Raw genomic sequence first — 23,161 nt, forward strand, 5'->3', positions numbered from 1 at the left:
CAAAAACCGGCACAGGTAGTTTTTTGCTTATTACCCCGATTTCACATTGCATGTAAACACCTTAACCGGTTTTATTCATGTGCGCATGTCTCTGCATGTGATTAAAAAATAAATGTGAAATGCGGAAAAAAAGTCAGTGCTCGACTAAAGCAGTGAAACTGCGAAAATAAAAGTTTGTGCTACATTTACAGCTTCTGCAGAAATACAACAATATAGCTTAAAGGTCACGTTCTTTCTGATCCCATTTTTTAAACCCTGGTTTGTGTGTAATGTTGCTAGCATAAATAATACCTGTAAAATGATAAAGCTTAAAGTTCACGGCCAGGCGATATATTTTCTTTAACAGAATTCGCGTTTCAAAGCCTACAGGGAACGGCCGGTTTGGACTACAGCCCTCTACTTCGTCACTAGAACAGTTTTTGACTAAACTCCGCCCACAGGAATACATCAGTCGTCAGCTAAACTAACGGCAAGCTAAGCTGCTATCGTATCATGAACTCGTTACGTATTTCTGAAGGAGGGACTTCATAGAACAAGAAAGACATCAACCTGTTTTTAGGACAGTGAAAACAGCGCTATAAAGATAAGTAAATTGTGTGAAAAATACCACGATTTTTTACACATGAAACATGAACACACGTTATATTATGCACTGTAAACAAAGCTTCAAAAACTTCCCGCCAGCTTTTTGAATGACTATATGTACTATAAAAGGTGACGTCACTGCCTGCGAAAAACCTGACAAATCCCCAAATCCCACCTAAACGCAGTTTTCTGCATAGCCGGTTTATTAATTTGCATGTAAGCGGGTTTCCATAATAAGCAGATTTTTGATTATCCGCTTATTAGGTATATGTAAATGCACTAAATAAAACTGAATGCAACAAGTGATTTTGTAATTTATTTATTTAGTTTAAAACAAAACAATATTAAAATAAATGCCCTTAATCTATTTCATCAACCAAAAGCAAAGTCAGAAAAGATAAATGTGATCCACAGGTTAATGAATCGGATTCAAGCATCATTTAATACATGTCATGTCACAGCACCTGCTTTGGAAATCCCTTTGGATACTTATGGACATTAATACCAATTTTGTCCAAAAAAAATCAATAACGGCACCACAAGACACAGGAAAGAGCCGTGATCCACGTTACTAATGATACATCTTGAATACATCTTCAGTATAATTTGCAGGGCAAACATAGTGTACAAATACACAACAACATTTAACAGCCAAACAGTGACTGCATTGAAAGGTTTTATATATTGAGAGAAGTATAGGGTTTGCCGTGACATGTGTTACATAAATAGTTGTGATTGGTGAATTATAAATGGCCAATATTTTGTAATACATTGTGATATTATGTGCCTGTTTATTATTTTTGTTGCACGTGAGCTTGTGGAGTTACAGAATGCTGTTGGCTAAATATATAAAAGTAAAGTTTAATAAATGCAAAAAAAGACAGAAGAGTTCTGGAAGAGGAAACAAAGCAAAGACGGATAGACAGACAGACAGACAGACAGACAGCTGTAAGATGCAATTGTGTTCTAGGATCTGTAAAGCAGGATTCTCTCAGCACACATCTGTCCCACCAGACTGGCATACTGCTCCACTTCTTTCTGATCATTTGAACCCTTGCGCTTGCGGGCGTAGGCGGCGTATGGCATCACTGTCCTTCTGTAGAGCACCAAAGCTCTGCCCACTTCCTTCAGAGCCTGAGCATCACCTACAGAAAGATAAAGAAAAGAGAGACATTAAACAATCGTACACAACTGAAGTACTGCGGTAAAACAAAGATTTAAATTAAGATTACACTACTAAAAATAAATGTGCTTCACAATGCCATTATTGGCAAAACGGTTTCATAAAGAACACCCGAAGAAACTTTCTGTTTCACAAAAGAATGATAAATGATTCACAAATGAAAAATAAATTAAGAAATGGTTCTTCTATGGCATCACTGTGAAAAACATTTCAAGCTCCTTTATTTTTAAGAGTGAGTATGTCAATAAACAGAGGCATTTGATACATCAGCAGACGTACAGGTCCTTATACTTTAATAAAAGATTATGAAAATGGGTTTCTTTGGAATAATGTGCACTGATAAATCGTACATAATAAGATTTTAGTGTTAAGTAAGAAATGTTTCACTTTAATGTAACATCAGGAGCACAAACCATTGCATCTTTCTGCATCTTTGAATGCAATTAAAGAGATAGTTTAGCCAAAAATGAAAATGACCCCATGATTTACTCACCCTCAAGCCATCCTCAATGTATATGATTATCTTTTTTCAGACTTAGGGGTGGATCACACAAAAAGCGTTTATGGCAGTGACAGGCGCCTTTTTTAAATGGTTTTCTATGGGCAGTGAGCATTATGCACACTGTTTATTCGTGCCGAATAGGGTTGGGTATCGTAAAAACATTTCTGGTTCCAGTTCTGCCTAACGATTCCCGGTTCCGGTTCCATATAATGAAAAAATATGAAAAATAATGTACAATACTTTAACAATTCCAGTTGTGTTTATTAATTACTGTCAAAATATTTGAAATGTAAAGTGAATTAATATTTATTAATAAAGTAAACGGCAGACGCTCTGGAGTGCTCAAACGATTTAAAGAGGATGAAAGAAAGGGGTGCGGTCACGTTTTCTGCTTGGTTTTAGAGGTGAAATGTGAAGTAAATAGCTTGGCCATTTCGGTAGGTGTTCGAGTCGAGTCAGGATCAGCGCCTATGTGCGTATTTATTGTAGCACTTCCATCTGTGAAACACACAGTTCAAGTGAGAAACCTTTTTTTGGGTTATAATGTTTACAAAAAAAAAGTTTAAGCGCAGATTGATACTTTTTCACAACTTTGAGGCTGTTTACACTTGGCATTAACATGCGTTTTCATCAATCGGATCACAAGTGGACGACGTTAATGCCAGGTGTAAACGGTATTCAAAAAGTTTTGAGCTCGTCCACTTTCGACCACTTTCAACCACATTCAGAGGTAGTCGAAAACTCTTTCGATCGGATTGCTTTTGTGGTGTAAACGCACAAATGTGGTTGAATGTGTTCGAACAGCCACACGCGACCGCCTTCTCTCCACCCATTTATCTAATCTGAGGTACTAAGCACAATGTTTTACGTCTTTTCTTACTTCTGGCGCGAACACATGGTGAACAGCACTATTTTTAGCCTTTCATTGATAAAACTAAAGCGGCTGATCTCCGCAGTTACATTTTGCAAGCGTGTGAAAGTTGCGCGATCTTATTTCATCAAATGCGCTGAAAATTCAGAGAAAGCTTTAACATATACATGTACAAAACACTGTGCAGCATGTTTACTTACAACAAAAGCAGGGGACTCTGACATTATATTAGTTTGCGTCCATATAAACTCGTTATTACTCCCGCTCGCGTTTAAATGACAGCAGAGAGACTCACCCACCGTCTCGAAAGACCGCCCCCTCACAGTATTCAGGACAGAAGTGGTCGAAAGTGGACAAAAGAGACAGATTTTAATACCAGGTGTAAATGTGATGTGTCTCTCTCGTCCACTTGTGATCCGATCGACGAAAACACATCTTAGAGGCTGTTTACACTTGGCATTAACATGCGTTTTTGTCGATCGGATCACAAGCGGACGACGTTAATGCCAGGTGTAAACGGTGTTCAAAACATTTTGAACACGTCCACTTTCGACCACTTTCAACCACATCCAGAGGTAGTTGAAACCACTTTCGATCGCATTGCTTTGGAGTTGCGGAACGCAAATGTGGTTGAATGTGTTCGAACAGCCACACACGACCCCCTTCTCTCCGCCCATTTATCTAATCTGAGGTATTAAACACAAATTTAACATCTTTTTTTGACTTCTGGCGTGAACATACGTTGAACAGCCCTATTTTTAGCCTTTCATTAATAAAACTACTGCGGGTGTTCTCCGTAGTTTCGTTTTGAATGTGTGAAAGTTGCGCGATCCTATTTCATCAACTGCGCTGAAAATTCAGAGAAAGCTCCAACATATAAACGTACAAAACACTGCGCAGCATGTATACTTGCTAAACAAGCAGCGGACTCCAACATAATATTAGTTTGTGTCCATATAAACTCATAATTACTCCCGCTCGCATTTAAATGACAGCAGAGAGACTCGCCCACCGTCTCACAGACCACCCCCTCACAGTATTCAGGACAGAAGCGGTCGAAAGTGGACAAAAGAGACAGATTTAAATACCAGGTGTAAACGTGATGTGTCTCTCCTGTCCACTTGTGATCCGATCAATGGAAACACATCTTAGTACTAAGTGTAAACAGCCCCTACAAAGCTTACCTCAGCAACGTGAGTGTTTTATGTGGTAAGCTGCATTAATTTGTTTGCGTGACTGTAAACAGTGTCTCAACATAATTAATATTCATGAGGTAAGACATGGCTCTTCAAAGTGACCGCTCCCCGCGCTTTGCCCATGCATCGAATCGGAATCGCTTTTAGATCCGCAACTTAAGAATTTCCGTGCGCTTCCGGATTCTTTTAAAAAACAGGGTTCCCGACCCTAGTGCCGAACACATCGCGTTTTGCCCGCCTCCTACGCCACGTCTCATACACTGGAAACGCGCTCTCTCGTGAACGCGCTTTGGCATTACCAAAAGCAAGTTATTTTAGTTCGCAAAGGTTTAAACTTTTATATATTTTTAGATTGCCCTCAAAAATCGTTAACTATCCCTGCTGGAGCCGAGTGGATTACTTCTGTGAAGGATGGATGGACTTTTTTACCACCATTATAAAAAGCTTGGTACAACCAGGACAGTATTGATAACTTCAATTGTGCTTGTGTCTCACAAAACATAATCATATACATCGAGGACAGCTTGAGAGTAAGTAAATCATACACTTATTTTCATTTTTGGGTAAACTATCCCTTTAAGTCATTGGGTGGAGGACTTTGTACAGTATAAGATCAGTGCATGTGGTTCAAACGATCAAACGGAGGTTAGGTACAAATTGTAGTGCAGAAATAACCAGGTATGATGATGAAAAAGTATCAGTCCACCCTCTGGCACCGAGTTGGGGTCAGCCAGGGTTACTACGACTTCAACCAAATTGACACAAATATACTGTTGCAAAGACCGAATGCAGAACAGTTCGACTGCTCACGTGCAAAAGCTCTGGTTTATAAGGCTTCACTTTAATTTCACTACGGTTTGGCATGCCAAATTCAGACCCACATTGCGTATTCAGTAAAAAAGCCAACACGCTCTCCAATGAGCTGTTAAACCAGGAATTACCGCGAAAAAACTGTAAAGCGGTAACAATTTGTAGAAGCTTAAAAACAGCCCTGCAGGGCAGGAGAAAATTAAACTAACCAGGACAATGAAAAACTACGTCAACTGCAATCATTTCTATAGAGTAGCACTGAACAAAAAGTCAACTGAACATTTATTTGTTTGTTTTTTTGACACAGTGAAAGTGTCAATGCAGGAAAAGCTGACATGTTGATAAAGCTAAAAATATATTAAAATATGCACAATACCAACAAAGATGTTACAAATGCAATCTTACCAGTCGGTTACCGACATGCAATGTCATTTATTTGGGCATAAACAAACAATATATAAGAGAATATAAGGTCAACACTGTGATTTGGAAAACTGTGCCGACTGTGACAGAAAAAAAACAATATATTACTCTGATGTGAGAGAGTTATGAATGTTATGAAGAGATCTGACACCAGATCTTGGTTCACTTTCTGTCAAGCAGCTCATCTGGAGGCCATCTGACCGAGATTTCAGAGAGATGCCGGGTAATGTAAATTAGTCTTCATTATTTCACACACACACACAGGGGGTGCAGTTTAATTTTTCACAGTCTCCCTGTAATATAAACAGTAAAACGTAACCGCCACACATGCACAGAGCTCGCTACAAGATTTCTGCAGTACATGTACAGTAAAAAAAAAACGGTGGTACCTGTAAGTTATACTATAATAATAACTAGGGATGCAAAATGTGTGTGCCGATACCGATATTCGATTACTCATGGCGCTTTTCCATTGCATAGTACCCCAGGGTTTGGTTTGGGTCAGGTTGGGTCAGCTCACCTCACTTAGGCTTGGTTAGCTTTTCCATCGAGTTAAGTATCACTTTGGAGTGGGAGGGATTAAAGGCGTGTCATTATATTTGCGCTGCCTACTGCTGTGACGTCATACAAGTGAGAGCGTCGTTGTACATTCCCATACGTTCATTTATTTCCCAGTCCCCCACGAAATAAAATTTACCACCACAAATAGATGTTTGCACATCGCATTTATCACTACCTCTGTCTCACATGACAGTTTCTGTTCAAACACCTGTGGCGTCAGTCGACGGCGCTCCGCTGAGCCTCATTCAAGTTGCATATAAGCACGTCGCGAATGTGCCGCCACAAACTGTAAGTCTGGAAAAAACTGTTATGGTGTCCCGGATTCTCAACCTGCGGATGTTTTTCATCGCTAAAATGGTGTTTGGAAACTTATAGCAGAACACAGATAACAACATGTTTGCTTGAGACAGCGCAAGCTAGCAGTAAGCTAAAGCTAATATTTACATTATAGCGATGACGTGACGATTCTCTCAGACCAATCAGTGATCTACAGTGTTTTCGCGTCACGTTTGGTATCAGCTCGGGTCGCTTGGAACCCCAACCGAGGTGGTACGAAAAAAAGTATCGGGTACTACGTACTGCACCCAATGGAAAAGCTCCCAAAAGTAAACTGACCCGACCCAAACTAAACTAAACCGTGGGGTACTATGCAATGGAAAAGCGCCATTAGGCTTGGTTAGCTTTTCCATCGAGTTTAGTATCACTTTGGAGTGGGAGGGATTAAAGGCGTGTCATTATATTTGCGCTGCCTACTGCTGTGACGTCATACAAGTGAGAGCGTCGCTGTACATTCCCATACGTTAATTTATTTCCCAAATTTACCACCACAAATAGATGTTTGCACATCGCATTTATCAATACCTCTGTCTCACATGACAGTTTCTGTTCAAACACCCGTGGCGTCAGTTGACGCACTCCGCTGAACCAAATTTAAGTTGCATTTAAGCATATATGTGAACGTGCGCGTTGCAAATGTGCCGCCACAAACTCCAAGTCTAGAAAAAAACTGTTATGGTGTTCCTGATTCTCAACCTGTGGATGTTTTTCATCACTAAAAGGAAGTTTGGGAACTTACAGCAAAGCACAGATGACAAAAGGTTTGTTCGAGACAGCGCAAGCTAGCATGAAGGTAAAGCTAATCTTTTACATTATAGTGATGATGCTGATAGTGACGATTCTCTCATACCAATCAGTGATCTACAGTGTTTTCGCGTCACGTTTTGGTATCAGCTCGTGTCGCTTGGAACCCCAACTGAGGTGGTACGAAAAAAAGTATCGGGTACTACATACTGCACCCAGTGGAAAAGCCCCCAAAAGTAAGCTGACCCAAACCAAACCATGGGGTACTATGCAATGGAAAAGCGCCATTAGACCGACATCTGCTGATACCAATAGATAGCAATAGCTTTGTTTTTAACTTCTTGTTCCAAAGGTGCAGAGCATACAGGATATAATCAGTCCTAATCATTGGCTGTTTTAAAACAAAAACTGCTTTTATCTGCTGATACCGATTATAGGCCGATACATCAGTGCCTCCCTAATAATAACTATGCAATATACAATTTAAACCAGCACACAGACCTGCATAAACTAGCGCTGAAATTCACCTGGTCTTAGATGAAAATGGACGTTTGCTAGGTAAATGTAATAGCATTCAGACATTATTCATAAAAGTGTGTTCATAACACTTTTTAGGACCAACATGGCTGCTAGTTCTTCTAAGCCTAGAACTGTATGTTCTCGATCCATGAATCCTGATCAAGAATAAAGAGCTACATGCCCAAACCTCAGGCTGTAAGACAATAGCTGAGAGCAGAAAAATAAAACTGGATAAATAGACTATGCGAGAGAGAGAGAGAGAGAGAGAGAGAGAGAGAGAGAGAGAGAGAGAACAGAAAGAAAGAGAGGTAGCTGGCAGTCTACCATACTACATGCAATAAATGATGATAAATGAAGAACAGACGAGACACATGAAATCACTCTCGTAGCTGTATGAAACTCCTGCATACCCCCCCAAACTAAACACTGTGTGCTTTATTATTTCCACACATTCACTGGAAAACCCCTACAGGCTCTCAATACTCCATTTTTGTGCTCGTTCGATACTGACAGGCTGTGTTTAAAGTTTGGTTAATTTATAATTGTACTTTATGTTTAATGTTTGCATATATGCATGCTCATTTATTTGTTGACTACTTTCCGCTGGCAAACTGTAGTTACTGAAATGAGAGAAAGTTTCAAATCTAATAATAATACATTAGCTTAGAAACATCCCTAAAATACTTCAGGGTGTTTACTAATGAAAGAATGAACGGTCAGCATGGGATTAAGCAATATATATGGGCTGTGTCCCAAACCGCCTACTTCCATACTATAGCTGGTTTTAGCAGTAACAACATAAACAAGCGGATTTTATGGAAAACGCCTAACTTCTGGTAAACTCTGCTAAGAATAAATAACAACAAAATCCGTTTAAAGTAGTTTATTTATACAACAAGCAAAATAAACAACACGTAGATTACCTAAGAAACCAAAATATTTGAAATTTTCGACGAGGTATTTGTTTAAAGCAACACTAAAGACTTATTGCTCTTAGCTCCCCCTACAGGTTAGAAGCGTAATTGTTCATTACCACTGTCGTAAATACTGCAGCATAGCTGGCTCTGATTGGATTGTAGGTCTGCCGTAAAGCAAGTTTTTGTAGTTTTCACTCGAACTATAGGACCACTACCCGACGGTTGGAAACTTCTTTAGTGCGGTTTTGGCCAATAGAGGGCTGCAAAGCGAATGTGAAAGTGCCATACCTTGTTTTGAGTGGATGAACCACTGAAACTTTTTTGGAAACGTTATTTTAAGGTAAAAAAAACTCTTTGGTGTTGCTTTAAGAGTTCAGTTTCAGCAGCTAGTCAGAGCATTAAACAAACAGAAACAAACGGAAGTAAAGTTCGAACCAGACGCGTAATGGCGTCACCGCACATGTGTCCGGTGAAACAGTCAATATAATAGGCGAAAAGCGGTAGGCGAGGCGAGTAGTATGTCCAAATTCATAGTATTCGAAAAACAGTAGGGAAAAAGTATCTGGATGACCGACTACTTCTGGATAGATCCCAAAGTGTTCTTCCAATAAACACTTGCTATCCCGTGGTCCGCAAGGATTAGGGTTTGGTATCGACTCGAGAACCGGTTCTAAAATGGAAAACAACAGGGGAATCGATATGCCGTGTGCATTTTGATTCTGTTTATCGATTCCTGACTTTTCATTCATTCATTCTCGCAGGACGAACAGCAGCGAGCGTTTTACAGTTGTATCTAACTGCGACGAACCTTCTCTCATTACGCACATAGGCAGTGTTTTACATCTGCCACTATGAAGGCAGCAAATGTTCAAAAGTTTGGTTAAACTTTGTGAAAAAAGACTGTAGTATTGCCAAACGTGGCAAGGATATTTCGTGTAAGGGAGGCAATACCTCTAATATGATGAAACATTTGCTTCAATAATTTGAAGGAATGTTCAAATCTTCATCCCACACTCGGGTACAAAACACAGATTCACCTTCAATTTAAAGGGACACTCCACTTTTTTTGAAAATAGGCTCATTTTCCAGCTCCTCTAGAGTTTGATTTTAACCGTTTTGGAATCCATCCAGCTGATCCCCGGGTCTGGCGCTACCACATTTAGCATAGCTTAGCACAATCCATTGAATCTGATTAGACCATTAGCATTGTGCTAAAAAATGACCAAAGAGTTTCAATATTTTTCCTTTTTAAAACTTGACTTTTCTGTAGTTACATTGTGTACTAAGACTGATGAAAAATTAAAAGTTGTGATTTTCTACTGTATGCAGATATGGCTAGGAACTATACTCTCATTCTGGCATAATAATCAAGGACTTTGCTGCCGTAACATCACTGATATTACGTAGTGCCCGAAAATAGTCCTCTGCTATTGAAAGATACTAAGGGGACTATTTTCTGCTGCTGCGAAATATCATTGCAGCAAAGTCCTTGATTATTACGGCAGAATGAGAGTATAGTTCCTAGCATTCATACTATTCATTCATACTATCCATATTCATACTATATTCTGTTTATATGTTTTAACTGTCGATAAGTAGATACTTCATCTAATTCAGTATCTACTGAATTTCAGACGTAGCAATCGAGTATATTCAGACCCAAAAAGTTGCTGTTATTGTTTGGCGATATACATTTTTATCCGTATGTGTTCTCTGTGTTTAAACCTATGACCTTTTGCACTGCTATCAGGAGCTATCAATTAATAAATAAAAGCCATCACTTGGTAATCTTGATCTTTAGCTTGAGCACACCTACACTGTAAAAAATAAATTGTTGGCTCAATGAATTATTTTTTAGTAACTAGTTCCACAGAAATTTTACGTTCACTCAATTTCTGTCTCCAAAGTGTTACCTGGATTGATGTTTTTTAGTTGGCCCAAATTTGACTCAAATATAAAAAAGTATGTTGGCTCAATTAGCTTTATAGTTCATTCAACTAAAATGTTTTAATCAGTTGAATCTTAAAAAACTTACAGCAAATACTCTGTCAATTAAAATTTAAGTATTCACTCAATGTTTTATGTGTTACTTCAATTAATATTTATTATTTGGGATTTTTTAAATAACATTTTTAAATTATTTATCAAATAATTTATGCTGGTGTTGTAAACAAAATAATTAACTTCAGTCACATAAAAACAAAAGCTTTTTATTCACTTATTATACAGACTGAACATACAGAATTAAGTCTTCTTTAAATAGAGGGCATAAAACAGTCCAAAAAGCCTCCAAAGTCAGTCAGAACATCTCCAGGGCCATTTAGGAGACTTTCCTCAGCCAGTCCAAGCGGAGACTGTCTCGCTATGTATCCTTCTGGTCTGCCCCTCACATCATCTCCGCTCTGGTTTGATAAACAGAGGAATATAAACACACACACATACATAAATAACATGTTTAATATAATAAAGTTTGACGGTGAAAGACTTTATTCCCTAAATAACGTTAATGTTAGGCCAAATTTCCCTCAGACATCACACATAATTAAACACTATTTGGCGGTTTTCTCGGACAGGGCTTTTCACTGACTGAAATAACTTACTGACATCTCTTAACATATGAGTGCTATTGTTTTGTCTCAAAATGCACGCCAGTATTGTATTATATAAGGTTTGTTTGTAAAAATGTCCCAATTATAATAAAGACCGAGTTCTAAACTTTGTCCGGTAAACCAACCCTATATCCAGGCTTTTTATCTTAACTAAAATAGCTCCACTTTACTTCGGTCACGTAACATAACACACTTCTAATGTATCTTTACAAAAATATAATTACAAAAACGTCAAGTATTTGCGTCTTTGCCAATTAATATATTCTAAAATTAACATTTAATTACAAACACTTACCTGACGTGAACTTGAGGAAACGGCTGACTTGTGTCCTCCCTTGTGTGAATCAGTAAGTGATTCCAGCTGTTGCGTGCGGATTGATCTCAGATGAAATGACCTGTGATCCAGATCCTTCCGAGTTAAAACATTTTAAATTAAAAATACACAGACGCACGCGCATACATACATACATACATGCACACGCGCGAGCACGCGCGCGCGCACACACGCACGCACACGGGTACACACACGGGTATATTTAGAAGTTTTAAGATTGTTATGATATTGGGACTATTTCTCCACTCGCACCTTCAGCTCTGAAGTTCAAAATCGCAGGCAGTACGCAGCCCATTTATAACAAATGTGAAAGATATGAAATATCATTCAACAGCGATATCATTTAAGTGCAATCCTAAAATATGATTTAAAACATACCGGTAAACCTTTTATTATTAAGTATAAGAAATTAAAATGAATTAAATCGCATGTTTAAACGCCACAGAGATATCAGAGCCAGCAGTCGGTTTCTGATGGGCTTGCCGAGGCGAGGCTGCGCTGGGCGGGGTGTGAGCGCTTAAGTGTCTGTGATTTTCTGGAGCTCATCTGGAGCTCTTCTCCGTCCGAAAGTGTCCGAGCACATTTTTAAATAGACGCTATCTTTATAAACCGACCGCATATTTAAACTTTAAGCACATACATTCACGCCTGAACAACTCTTAAAATTACATTTTGTTACCAAATAACAGTAATATTGTGAGCATTTTGTTGTCAGGAAACATAGCTGTCATAAGTCCACATATTGACCAGATTTGTCTTAATTAGTTCAGTCAACATAGCCATTCTTGATGTTGACTGAATTTGGAAATAACCGTTCACTTAATGTTTTAAACACAGATTTATCTAGACTTAAAATAATATGTCTACTCAACTAAGCCCAAACAAGAAAATTGGTTTAACTTATATATTTTTGCCCTTCCAAAATTTCATTAATTGGATTTTTTACAGTGTAGGGTGCTTTTCGATGTGATTGTAAGATCTTTTTCCAAAGAGGTGCAACAAGATATGTTACATGTTTACCGTATCACAGCTCAAATTGCAATCGTGTCGACGTAATCACAATTATTTCTCCAACCAAGTCAAGCGAGCCTATTTGTATTCGATATATTTAACAAACTTGGACTGTGACTCAGAAAAGCAACACTAATTGAATCAAAATGTGGAAATATCAAACAGCAATAAACAGTGGAGAAAAAGCTTTTAGCTGCCCAATTAAGCACAGTATTAACACTGTACAGAGCTGTCACAAGAGCCGAGACCTCTTACACACAATCTAAACATCCGCTCTGTATATAAACACACTCCCTCTCTTTCGCGCTCTCTCTCTGCACCCTTGCTTCATAAATCCTTTGACTCGATTAACAGTGCCGTCAAGTGGCAAACGCTTTCTCAATCTCCAGCACCGGAGGTTCACCGACACAGAGCTTTAGGGCCACATCTGTCCAAGGGTCAGAGGTGAAAGGTGATAAATAAGACTTTCACTGGAATGAGAGGGTCAGGACTGAGCGAAGGGGTTTTTGACCCCAGCCACACTTCTCCAAAAGGACAAGAAACTTCATCCGGTATGATTACATGAGTTAAACTAGTGCTGATGATGAGCAGTGTGTTGTTAAAAGAATAGTTAAATCCAAATTATCTCATAATTTACTCCCCTCCTTAATGTCATCCCAGATATGATGTCCTTTATTCAGTTGAACAAATTAGTAATTTAATATTAAAATGCCACAAAGCACATCCATCCATCATTAAAGTAATCCAGATGACTCTAGTGCAGTAATCTCCAACATGGTTTCTTTTATGCATATTAACATTTTAAACAATGATAAAACGTATCAAGACGTAAAACAACAAAGTTTTAAGTAGACAATATAATAAAGTAGACTATATAACCCTCTAGATTGTTTTATCCATTGTGATAGCCCTTGCTCACAAAAAGGTTGGAGACCCCTGCTTTAGTGGGTTAATATACGTCTCATGAATTAAGCTAAAACAATATTTGTGAGAGAAAATTATTCATATTTTGAGCTTATATTTAATAATCGATACATTACATACCCATGGAAACATAAAATTCAGCATAGGCAGAGTTTGGGAGGGCAGGGGGGGCACTTCCCCCCTAAGAGCAGAGCCAATTATAATTTTGTCTGGTAATGAAATGGAAATATGAGAATTTGTCTGTCTAATTGTTGGACTGAGTAACTTAAGGCTAAAATACAGTAGTTTTAATCAGAGGTGGAAAGTAACAAATTACATTTACTGATGTTACTGTAATTGAGTAGTTTTTAAAATCTGTACTTTTACTTTTACTTAAGTATATATTGTTTAAAGTATTGTACTTCGTTACATTTTAAATCATATCCGTTACAGAGTAAAAAAATAATTTAAAAAGGCAGGGTGATAAAGACGCGTCACGGATGATTGATTGATGGACGGGGAAACGTGCAAAAAGAGCCATTGAGACGGACGAGACAGGCGCGCGCTAATGCAGACCCGCCTCATTTCAATTCTTATGAAAGAAACCCCTGGCCATATTTAAGCGACCATTTTCCACTGACGTGAAGTGATTGTTTCTTTCATATGAAAAGTAGGATTCATGCTCTTGAGTACAGAATTGCCGACTGGGTTTATACCGCTCATTTGCACGACGCGTTTTTAATTATCTTCAGATGTCTAGCAGCTTCGCTTCAAGTCAAACACAACTTCAGAACATCCTCGACAATGCGTAGGTCATTAGACATTGAGAGAGAGAGAGAGAGAGAGAGAGAGAGAGAGACATAAAATAATGTATGTTACCCGCAATACATCAATTACAACCTTACTATAATGATTGTATTTACTAGCTGCTGACCTCATATTATTTTACTTCAAAAGTGCATAACTCACCTGTAAAAATCATTCAACAATTCCATAAATGTTTCTTAGTTATTAAAAAGCTTATTACTTGATTAACTTTTTGTTATTGCACTTTAATTGTAAAGATGTTCCTACGAGTAAAAACAACTAGTTTGAGAATTATATTCCCTTGTTGTTTTTGAACTATACTAGAATCCTCCACCTCATGACTTACTTTTAACTTTTACTTGAGTAGATTTTTAGACCAGTAACTTTACTTTTGCTTAAGTAAAATATTATAAAAGTAACTTTACTTTTACTTGAGTACAATATTTTATTACTCTTTCCACCACTGGTTTTAATTAATTTAAATCATATTTAAAAACGAGGTTAATTCAATATGATGGACAATGTTAACTTTAAATCTCATTGGCTCTCGCATATCTAGTGATTAGTTGTCATTTGCATGCTTCACCAAAAACTCAAAGTACAAATAGTTAAAATTAGTAACTGTGAGTGAAAATGAGTAAATACGAGAATTTTCATATTTATGTAAACTATTACTTTAAAACAGTTGCAAGAAAAAGTATGTGAACCTTTTGGAATTTCATGTTTTTTTAATAAATTAGTCATAAAATCTGATCTGATCTTCACCCTTGCTATTGACAAACATATTGCATCTAAAAATAATTACACAAAAAATTCTGATCTTTCATGTCTTTATTGAGAACAACCAAAAAAAAGGAAAACTCATTGTGCTTGTGGAAAAGTATGTGAACCCTTGAGTTAATTACCTCAAAAAGCTAATTGGAGTTAGGTTTTAGCATACCCGGAGTCTCGTTAAGGTAATACATTGGGAGGTGTGGACTACAACTACTTTGACTGATAAAAACCCCTCAAACTTTTGGAGTTTGCTCTGCACAACAAGAACACGCTTATGTGAGCCATGCCTGGCCAAAAAGCGCTTTCAGAGAAGCTACGATCAAGAATTGTTGCTATTTCACCGTAATTCACTTAGAGCAAACATCATCGGACGATTTATCGGTCCATCCCTATCCAAAAGGTTCACATACTTTTTCTTGCAACTGTACTAGCTTCTTTGCATTCTAGTAAAACTTTTATGTCTTCAATAGAAGTGAAATCAATTTAATGCTCCTATTTTAAAAATGGGATTTTGGGACTTGAGGCTGGATTTGACAGACAGGGTCACATTTAGACACACTGAATGTGTAAATGAGAACAGCAACATAAACACATCATTACTGCTTATCTTGTCTCCAGAGTCATGTGTGCACATCTCATAAATATGTGCATTCCAGCAGAACTTCAAAAGGCATATAAGCCCTGTCGGTCAAAACCTTCTGAGGCAGATGCCAATGATGTTATTCAACAGGACAGTTCTGGTAATCTGGAGCTGGACACTGTTGGCTCTCCATAAGCTTTTGATAAACAGATCCAGATAAACAAAATGCAGACTTACAACTAGAATCATAGTATCTGCCATGTGAGCCAATGAAGACAGCAAACATCATTCAAACTTCAGTCTGGAGACCATGGAAATGTTTTAGTTCAACTCTGAATGAACACACCGGATTGCCTGAAAAGGTCTGTTAGTTCAGCCACCAGGACTAGAATTAATTTAATAACTACTGTGAAAAGAACTGGACTTTACCACAAGTTTGTGTTTTTTGGACTGAAGTCACATTGATACGGACTGGAAGAATTGACTTAAAAATGGAAATTCTGTCATCATTTAAACTAGACATATACATCTTCAGTGAATAATTATATGGGAATGTTTTGAGAAAATAAATATACTTGTCCATCCAAAGGTTTGAAACAACATCAGTTTGAATAAGTCACATGAGAAATTTTCTTCATAATGATTATTTTTCAATTATATTATTGAGCACAGTGATCATTAAAAAGCAACATGTTCTACTTCAATCATTCAAATCTTTAATGTCTTTGAAGGAGGGCATGGAGTTTACAATAAATCCTCACTGTGGCTTTCACAGAATCCAAACATCAACCTTGTAACCAAGAGTCAGACTGCTGGTCTGGAGTCTGCTGAGAAACAAGCCAGAAATAGTTCATCTGTCTGGCCAAGAACAACAGGTCCTGTAGGACTGAAGGCACCACAGAACCATTTAAAAACACTGAGGGACTTGATGGACTTCAGATGGTTGCCAGTTAGCACAGAGGTAGGTCAAACCTCCCGCAATCTGCCATTCCCAATCAAAACTATGGCCATATCTGAGGGAGGCCATGATGACTCTGATGAAGTCATTTCTATTGGCATCATGCAAAAAAAACTCTTCACAGAAACAAGAGAGGAGTTTTCCAGCCCATATCATTTGTGGTTTTGAAACCTAACATGTGTCCTAACCAGGCATAGCGTGATAAAGCAACAAGCAATACAGTAAATCTCTCTTCTGTGCAAAATATTTTGTCAGTCATTCGTTTATTTTGTGCTGTACTGATTGACCACATTGGTCCAAATTCTGCTATACATTAGCTAAACATTAAACTTGGTCATTTAAGATGCTACATTTAATCGCTAAATTTTTTTACAATAAAAACAACATACAACTCAAACGGTGGGTTAAAGGGGTGGTGTATGGTCGGGCCGAGTACCAAAACACACTTGTAGCCAATCAGCAGTCTACTAAACCACATCGTTGCCTGGGTTCCATTGGGGTAGGGGCGTGTTTGTTTTGGTGATTTCAATGTCAACATTGGCTTTCAGAGATCATGCACCCCGTCTTTAATATGAAGCGAAATAATATGTTTGTGAAAAGAAAACATTTTAAGTGTATTTAGTGACTGATATGGCACGTTTAAATATAACACATCTTGATTAAAAATGATGGCACGCCGGCTCTGCGTCAATAAGTTGTTCTCACGGTGAACTATTCCTTTGATGTTAGCTAATATCACTTCAACTGTTCATGTTTGTTCATTGTGTACTGACTTATGTTTACAAATGTGATTTGATTTTACAAATGTGACCCTGGACCACATCAGTCATAATATATAAATATATAAATAAGCTTTCTATTTATGTATAGTTTGTTAAGATAGGAAAATATTCGGCTTGAGATACAACTATTTTAAAATCTGGAATCTAAAGGTTGATAAATCAAAATATTGAGAAATTCTGCTTTTAAAGTTGTCCAAATGAAGTCCTTAACAACACATATTACTAATGATAAATACAATTTTATATATATTTACAGTTGGAAATTTAAAAAATATCTCCATGATCTTTACTTTATATAATAATGATTTTTGGCATTAAAAAAAATCTATAATTTTGACCAATACAATGGGCCCTATTTAAGCGATCATAAACGCAAGTGCGAAGCGCAATGCACAAGTGACTTTGTGGACGGATCTTGGGCGCTGTTGCTATTTTCCCGGAGTGAGAAATAACTCTTGCGCCAGGCACAAATCAATAAGGGGTTGGTCTGAAGTAGGTTCATTATTCATAGGTGTGGTTTGGGCGTAACGTCAAATAACGTCATCCAACATTCCCTTTAAATGCAAGTGCGCAAGTTCCATAGCGGGTTGCTATTATTATGACGGATTTACCAGGGGCACGCAGGAGCGGTTCACAGCCGAGGAGACCGACGTTCTTGTAAGAGCAGTCAAAGACAGAGAAGTTGTTTTGTATGGGGATGGGAGAAACCCGCCCAAATCAGCATAGGTTAAACAGGTGTGAGAGGAAATAGCCACAATTGTCTCATCAGCTGGCATCCCCATCGTTGCGCCAAGCGCTACTATGATGTCAGAAGACGGGGGAATCCCAAGCTTTCCAGTATAAATCGGGCACGCCATGTAACGGGAGGTGGATCTGCCTCTACACAGATCTGCGTCCACCCTCACCGCTGAAAGGGTTTGGGGGCATTGAAATCGGACCCAAGAAACGCAAGCAAGGTCCAACCCCAAAGTACACTTACAAATCAAGTTCATGTACATTAAGGTTTCTTATGAAAACATTTTAATTATTATTTACATAAAATAAACGCAATACAGCCACACATCAAACTTATGAAAATATTTTAATCGTTATTTGCATGAGAATTTGTTAACGCAGCCACACAATAAATAAAAACTATCACCACAATCCTCACCACTATGATTTCCCTTATCTCATGTGTTAATATTTTTTATTGTAACAATTTATGATGTGCAAAAATAAATGTTGCATCTGTGTAGATTAGAAAAGCAAAGTGTGTGCGCGTTGTGCACTCTATACATTATGGTCAAGCATGCGCCCTTAAAATAGCATAATGAACCACGCGCAAATGCCCCACTGACTTTAGACTATTTTTTTTTGGTCAGTAGCGCAATTGTTTTTTGAAACTGCAAAATAGCATCAGAGATGGTTTGCGCCGGAACACGCCTCCTTTTTTGCGCTGAACCGCCCAGGGAACGCAAGTTCATTCCCTAGTTTGCCGACGTGCGTCTGTGGAGGGAAAAACCCGCTGTGCGCCGGTGCAAAATACGAATGATACATGCGTCACTGACAAAGTCAATTGCGCTGGGTGCTAGATAGGGCCCAATGTATCTTTGGCTACAAATATGCCCCTGCTACCTCCAATAATGTTTTTTTAATGTATAAACATACTTAAACAAAATTGCATTAACTAAAATAATAACTATATAATGATATAAAGTAAATGTACATATAAAGTCAAGTATTCAGAGAAACCTAACAAAGAAAGAAAAAATACTTTAAAATGGTGTAGGAAATATAAACTTAAAAGTTTAATTTGTTCTACTTTCAAATGAGAATAAATGAATGTGAAGCATATTTAAAATGTGACTAATATGTCTTTAAATAATGAAATATATTCTGATTGGCTCCAATTTCTTCATTTAGGAATATTTCGCTGTCAGTAAGATGAGAAAAATTACCTGACAAAAAAAACTTGTCTGGTTAGAGACAGTGTTAGATTTTCCTCTGGATCACAGAGTTCTTACACGTTCTTCATCATCAGACACACAGACACAAGTTAAAACTTCAAAATACTCTCTGTGACCTCTCCTTCATCTTTACCTCAACCCTTGATCTCAAGTGCTCCATTTAACACCCGAAATAACCGGCTATAACTTAAATATTTACATGAGAGAAGTATGGCACACTTACATTCGCACCATTGCGTTTGAAAAGCTGATAGGGTCGAAAGGGAAGACAGGAGAGAAGTTTGCTAACAGCTGTTATTAGATGGAATAAACAGGAATATTTCTGTCATCATTTTCTCAAAATCATGTTGTTCCAAACCAATAAATATGGAATATATTAATATACATTTAATAATAAATTACACTTTATATTCTGAACAATACAAAATTCTCATATGAGCCTATGCAAGCTTCAATCTGCTCAATGAGGACCTATAGAACTTGAGGGCACTGTAACGTAATGTATTGTTTTTCTATATCAATTTCAATCAAATAATGTGCAGTGTTAGGGGTAACACATTACAATTAACATGCATTACGTAATAATATTACTTTTCTAAAGTAACGAGTAAAGTAACACATTACTTTATAAATGTACACATTAATATTTGAGTTACTTTTTTAAAAAAGTAATGAGAGTTACTTTTCAGTTTAATTAATTAGATTTAAAAAAAAATTACTGAATTAAACTGAACGTAGTCACGTAGAATAACACACTCTATACGTGCGCGCCTGATTTTGGGAACAGTTCAAATCAGAAATGGAGATGGCAGGCCATTTTTGCAATGGAAATATGCAATTTCTGAATGCAGAACTTCTCCGTCATAAAAAACAAATGCAAGGCCTGAAAGAGATCAAGCCTCAGCCAAGTAAGAAAAAGTAACACAAAAGTAACTTAAAAGTAATGTAAGTATTACTTTCCATGAAATGTAACTATTATAAATATTTTAATGCATTACTTTTAAAAGTAACTTTCCCCAACACTGATCATATGCACTAGAAAAAGCCGCCAAATAATATACAGATTAAAATAAATGACAGATTTGTATAAATACACAATGTCACACAACACTGCACAAATTATATGAATTATTTCCCTTGTGCTTTTTTGGTCTAGCTTCTTTGAACTGTTGCATAGCAGTCAACAAGGAGATCAAATGCAAAAGCTGCTAAACGCGACCTCCTTCAAAAATGAGATAATGATATTAACCGTATGCTTTCGGCATGTATTATACATTAATCAAATGCTTTTGTTTTAATTCGGACCTCAGACCATTCAGAAATACTGAATGCTAGAATCCATTAACTCTTTCCTCGCCATTGACGAGTTAACTCGTCAATTAAGAGAAAATGCCTCCCTGCCAATGACGAGTTTTTCCGGCTTCCACCGCTATTATCCACCAGGTGCCAATCTTCCGTAATTTATAAAACCCAGAAGTATCGCCCTAGGACAAACAGCTGTATGTCTGTGTAAGTTTTGAAGATCGCTCTGCATCTGATCTCTAACAAAAGTCCTTCACAAAAATGGAGTTAACTTTGTGCGCAAAATGTGGTGTTTTGAAAAAAACTACCTATATTTGAGAGGTGATAAAAAGAGAACTAATAAAGGTAGGATAAAACTGTTTTTTAGTTTGAAAGGGTCTGTCTTTCATTTGATATATTGTATGTTTATATATTTCAAGAAGAAAATCTGGAAGGCACATTAAACTTTTGTCAAAATCCTGATAAATGCTGCGCTGGCTGGCAACTTAAAAAAAAAAGCGCTCATTTACAAGAAAACATGTCAGATGCACTTAGAGGGTTTTGCATCGTATCTCTTTAAATATAACAGCATACAAGCTTGAATCAACATGAGGGTAACTAAATGATGCCAGAAGTGAACAATTCCTTTGCCATTATGTTTAGGAATAATGTCTGACATTACCTGAAACAGTCATGAGGGTAAAGGGGGATAAGGATCATGGTATTGTGATGAGGACATAATGAAAGGACTGTCATCTGTCCAGGGTGGACGTGTCTCGGGCATCGCAATCACCCTGCTGCCTGTATCTCACTGGCTCCACAGATGAACTCACTATTTTAAGTGAATAACAGGAAAGTCTCTACAAGGGCCTGTTTTTAAACAGTAAATACAGATGTCCTTGTTTGAAGACAACATCTAAACTCATAAAGCACAAACACCCGCACACCTCTGCTGTGGGCTATAGAGTGCCTCATTGTGATTTAGGAGGGAAATATAAACAGAGAGCAGCAGACGGGCCTGTCGGATTACATAAGCTGGACACTGCCAAACTGTCTCCAGTCTTACCTGTGGCTTTGATAGGAACACCTAATGTTGCTAATTTTAAAAACTTTAAAAGACAAATTTGAAGACTTATGTGGAAGTGATTTAATTGTAAAAATAAGTTGAATGTAGCTGAAATGTCTTATATGTAGCTTAAAGCATAACCAAGTAGCCTTAAAGGGGCCATGACATGAAAATCTGACTTTTTCCATGTTTAAGTGCTATGATAGGGTCCCTAGTGATTCTATCAACCTAGAAAATTTGAAAAAGATCAACCCAGTAACTTAGTTTTGGTAAACCATTCTCTACAAGCACATGAAAAAATAGGTAGTTGAAATTTGGCTCCCCTTATGATGTCATAAGGAGCTCTTATTATAATAATCCAACCCCTTAATCCAACCACAGCACTGCCATTTAGTGCAGAGAGAAAATAATTCACAGAACAATTGAGTTTCAATTTCAACAAACCACCATCATTGTGATCAGTGTTTGCACTTGATCTGCACATGTGCATTTTAGAGGACACACCCAAAACGGCACATTTTTGCACACACCTACAAAGTGGCAATTTTAACATGCTATAATAAATTATTTATATGGTATTTTGAGCTAAAACTTCACACATGTGCTCTGGGGACACCAAAGATGTATTTGACATCTTAAAAAAGTCCTGTGACATGGGCCCTTTAAAGGAATATTTCAGCCAAAAATTAAAATAAGCACATATTTTACTCAACCTCAAGTCATCCTAAATATATAACTTTCTTTTTTCAGCCGACACAGTCAAAGTTAAATGATACAGTATCCTGGCTCTTTTCAGCTTTAGCATTGGATTGTGTTCCACTTTTAAAGCCCCCCAAAACCACATTCATTCATCAAAAACTAATCCATACAGATATTAAATGTCTTCTCAAGCAATTATTTTTGAAAATAAAACATTTATATTTCCTACTTTATAAACTACGATCATATACGTGCTCACAAGTGAGTTTAGATCAGGTTGTTAGATCTCTTACCTAACATTACAAAAACCCAACACTTTACCTCGAAAGACATTTAACTCTTTCCCTGCCACTGACAAGTTATCTCGTCAATTAAGAGAAAATGCTTCCCTGCCAACGACGAGTTTTTACGGCAATCTATATTTCCGCTATTATCCACTAGGTGATGCTTTGACCCAACTTTCAAAACACTAAAGCATTCACTTATCCAAAAACATTAAAAAAACTCTAAAAATGCAATTATCTCAGTTTTGTTCAAAATTTGGTACTTTTAAAAAAACCTACCCATATTTCTGTTCTTTTATTAGATATATTATGTGTTTATATATTTAAAGAAGAAAACGTTCTGGAACGCATTAAACATTTTTGAAAATCATAAAAAATGCTGGCGCTGGCAACTTTTTTTTAAAGGAAAACACCACCGTTTTTCAATATTTTACTATATTCTTACCTCAACTTAGACAAACTTATACATACCTATCT

At 37.3% G+C, this 23,161-nt stretch overlaps 1 protein-coding gene across 5 annotated transcripts in view; it reads right to left on the reverse strand.

Annotated features, from left to right (window-relative positions):
- Positions 1-888: 888 nt before the first annotated feature.
- Positions 889-23,161, reverse strand: part of LOC135786666 (arginyl-tRNA--protein transferase 1) — a 121,612-nt gene continuing 99,339 nt past the window's right edge. For all 5 annotated transcript variants that reach the window (XM_065296164.2, XM_065296163.1, XM_065296162.1 and 2 more), the window contains one exon: positions 889-1,730. In XM_065296164.2, the coding sequence (XP_065152236.1) occupies positions 1,552-1,730 (179 nt within the window). In that variant the 3' untranslated portion in view covers positions 889-1,551. The remainder of the gene's footprint in view (positions 1,731-23,161) is intronic.

This window comes from Paramisgurnus dabryanus, chromosome 20 (genome assembly GCF_030506205.2).
Source record: "Paramisgurnus dabryanus chromosome 20, PD_genome_1.1, whole genome shotgun sequence".
NCBI classification, from domain to species: Eukaryota; Metazoa; Chordata; class Actinopteri; order Cypriniformes; family Cobitidae; genus Paramisgurnus; species Paramisgurnus dabryanus.